General features: G+C 50.7%; 1 protein-coding gene across 1 annotated transcript; it reads right to left on the bottom strand.

Moving 5' to 3' along the window:
- Positions 1–1693: 1693 nt before the first annotated feature.
- Positions 1694–2764, bottom strand: LOC124648413 (cytosolic sulfotransferase 5-like). Its single transcript, XM_047188189.1, has one exon. The coding sequence runs from the start codon at positions 2672–2674 to the stop codon at positions 1694–1696; it is 981 nt and encodes a 326-aa protein (XP_047044145.1). The 5' UTR covers positions 2675–2764.
- Positions 2765–3898: the final 1134 nt, after the last annotated feature.

Below are 3898 nucleotides of genomic sequence, written 5' to 3'. Positions count from 1 at the left end.
CGATTCACCAAACCAATTCTTATCTCTTTCTGAATTTATGAAGGAATGGGTCTACCAATATCATGTCAAAAAGATGCAATGTGATCATGCCTTGATGCAATGGTGATGCAAATAAAACCCTAGATGCTATAGTGATATGCTACGCATGTCGTCTAATTTGGCGCACCGGTTGTGCCAATGACAACTTCTTACTTTATGACATTTTAAAAAAATACAACACATTCAAAAGAATATTTCTATTTTGTTTTTATTTAAAATATGAAAATAAAAAGGGGCTTTATAATCCCTAGAATAAAGTAACAAAACAAAATAAGGTTTGCAACTATATTTTCGGGTCTAGCAATACCATGTCAAAAAGATGCAATGTGATGATGCTATGATGTAATGGTGATACAAAAAAAACCTGAGATGCTATAGTGATATACTACACGGGTCATCTAATTTGGCGCTACCATCGTACCAATAAAAACTTATCTTATAAGTCTTTGCGATGTTATTTTCCCTCACCCGTTGCAACGTACGGGCAATTTTTCTTGTACAAATTAAAGGGCAAACAGTCGAGTAAAAAAATGCCATAGGCAGCTGACGTTATCAGTCGTCCTAACATATCATCAATACAAATTGAAGGACAAATAAATAGTCAAGTCACTTGCACAATGATAACACTCATCTCAGGGAGAAAGCAGACAACTCCCAGACGTGTAGGTTTCAGAATTCAGACTACAGCGTGCGTATTTCTTATTCGTGATGGACCGATAAGGGCCGAATTTGAAACCGATAATTAAACAGAAAAAATAAATGGTGAGAACTTTTTTTTTTTGAGAGCAACCACATATTTCATTAATTGAACACCAAGTTACATGAAGCAACACATGTGGAAACTAAAAGACAAACCGGGATAAAATGATTATCCTGAATTTGCAGATAAAAACCTAAAAGATCGAGAAATACAAAACGATCTCTAGGGTTTTCTGCAACCACCGTAGCCAGCGGCCGCCGTCCAATTCCAACGCCGCCGAGACGAACGCAAGAAGAGACGCCGAGCCTCCACCTTTGCAGGATCCAAAAAAGCACCATTGCCAACGAGGTTTTGTGAGTCGATGAACAGGCCTGCTGCAAGCAACGAGGCACATGTCGCTGTGGCACGTCGACCGGGGGACATCCTCGTGCTGTCTTGGACCAAGATACGCCGCCTCCCATCGATGAAGTCGGAGAAGAACGACATAACCACCACCTCCGGACCAACATCCTCGCTCCAGAAGAACCACCTCGCCCCGGCCCCCAGCGCCGTCGTGGACAACGATAAACGCCAGTGACACGTTGAGAAACACACCTCGCCAGATCTGAAGAACGGCGAGAAGACCAAGCCGCCGACCTGAAAGATCGACAAGCACACGTTGCCAACAACTCCGAGACGCCGCCGTGAAGGTCGCCGCCGGTGTGGGAGTGGAGTTGTGGCAGATTTATTTCCCCGGACGCCGCTCCCACCACCCAACGACGCACTATAGGAGACAAAAGCTAACCCTAACTACTAGACCAGAACGGAGGAACGTGGTTCCCCCTCCCTCATGCCGCCGCCAGAGCGGCAAGCGGAGGGAGAGAAAACCAGGCCCAACGTCCTGGCCGAAGATGGGGATCGCCTCCGCCGCCGCCTCTCAGGAGCGGAAGAGAAGTCAACTAGAGATACCCTTAATTAATTATTGGAGCTGCCAAAGGTTAGCGTGGAGCCCTTGAGCGCCTCCTTGACGACCCCGTCCAGCCGCTCCGCCATCGCCGGCGTCATGCAGCTGCTCCAGTCCCCCACCGTCCCGTTCCTGAGGAACACCTCGTTCTTGAGCCCAAGCACCGTGCTCCCGCTCCTGTTCACCTCCAGCCCCTTGAGCTTTCCCAGACTGCAGAGCTCCACGACGTCGTGCACCACCCCGGCGGCCTCCTCCTCCGGCGAGAACGGGCACCCCATGAACGCCGCTAGAGTCCTGAGGTTCCCTGCTGGGTCGAGCAGCATGTCCTCGTACCTGAGGAACAGCACCTGGTCGGGACGCCGGCGGCTCGCCTCCCAGAACTCGAGCGCGTGGCGCCAGTGCGGCCCCGATATGCACCGGCCCTCACAGAAGAGCTCGAACGCCTCCTCAAAAGTTGGCATGGGTTGGGGCGACGCGCCGGCGACGCCCGGCACCCCGAGCAGCACGGCGGTGGTCTTCTCGTGGAAGTGCCAGAAGGAGACCAGCGTGTCCTTGGGGTCCCGGCACACATACACGATCTTGAAATCCTCGGTGATGCCGTTGGGGAGCAGAGAGTAGGGGAGGTGGGAGGCGAGCAGCCGGGGAGAAGGGAGCTCCCCGTACAGCTCATCTTCCCCAGCGTAGTCGGTGGCGATGAGCTCGGGGCTCACCTCGAGGCAGCTGACAAGGTCGTGGGGGCTGCTGCGGTACAGCGGGTGGTGGCCGGCGGAGGATGGTGGGTGGGCCGCGCGGTTGAGCGCGGAGAAGGCGAGGGCCTTAAGCCAGGTGGTGCCGGACTTGGGGAAGCTCGTGAGGAGCACGTCGGTGGGTCTCGGCTTGAAGCGCACGTGCGACGCGGCGATGCCCTTGAGGAACATGCCCGACAGCCAGAAACCCCCGTAGTAGCTCAACTGGTAGGGCGGGAACCCCGGCCCAGTGGGGAGAGACGACATGATATTCGGTATGTCGGCGTGCGGGGTGGCGGTGGTGACAGCCTTTGCAACCCCTTCTTCTTCTGCGGCGGCGCCGCCTGTAGGAGCAGTAGTACCACCACCCATGCTAGCTAGTAGTATTGCCTTAGAACAGAGTTGCAACTAGCTTGTCATGTATGCTTGAGTTTAACGTTATCGAGAGGGCAGGATGTGCTCCTTTGTCTTGTCAATTTGATGGCACTACGGAGTTTTAAATGTGGTCGGTGCTCTTCTTGTCACTAGCCATCCACACAAATCTTATCCCTTCTTCTTGCAATGCGACTTTAAGGTATGAATGGGCGGGCTAGATTCCTCTGATCATTTTTTTCGACTTCATCTCATCCCACAGTGTACGTGCGCACTAGCGGACCGTGACAAGTAATAAAGGACGGGCAGATGGCTTAGGTCATCACGCAAATCAGACCCAAAAATTGACCCGTTTGCGTCGATCGGTGGATATAAAAATTGGATATTTTTAACCGTTGTTCGTTTGCGTCTGAGTGTGTTTTCAGCCGCCAGACATATTATTTTTCCAACAATTTTTTCATTCAACTAAAAAACATAATTTATATATAAAAAAGAAAAAAAAGAAGAAACAAAGGTTAAAATGAAAACGTTTAAGCCCTTAGACTACTTGCCGCCCCTCGGGGCGGTTGAGGGCCCGGCCCCAGCGTTGCCTCCCTCCCTCCTCCGCTTTGATGCGCATATTTGGGTCGCGAGCGTCTCCGCGGATAGTCCAGTCACTGTGCGTTGGCCGCTGGGTCTGGGTGCAGGCGCATTTTTCGACCGCACGATTGTAAACGGTCGTTCTGCGTTCATTTACGTCCCGTTAGAGATGCCCTTATGATAGAAAGGAATCAGCAGCGAAAAAGACCTACATATTGGACAAGCTGTTTTTGCACCTGGGTGTATATGCACCCTTTATTTGAAGGACAACGTTGAGGATCATCCGGAGGCTACGAATTGGAAGAATAATAATGTTTCAATGATCTGAAAAGAATTTTCTGTAACTACCAAATGCTTCAATGCCTTACTAATGCTCTATTAGATGTTATTCCGCATAGTTTCGTCAAGCACTAATATGTGACTGTAGTTGTTGCCGAGGATGTTCTATTAATTTGTTAACAACTTTAAGAGCATCTCCAGTCGCGTCTCCTAAATCGGATTGAGCGTTTGGGGGACGTGTCTTGTTCGTGCCGCGTTTGG

This window comes from Lolium rigidum, chromosome 1 (assembly GCF_022539505.1).
Source record: "Lolium rigidum isolate FL_2022 chromosome 1, APGP_CSIRO_Lrig_0.1, whole genome shotgun sequence".
Taxonomy (NCBI): domain Eukaryota; kingdom Viridiplantae; phylum Streptophyta; class Magnoliopsida; order Poales; family Poaceae; genus Lolium; species Lolium rigidum.
Note: the sequence above shows the minus strand (reverse complement) of the source record. Positions and strands in the feature narration are given on the sequence as shown.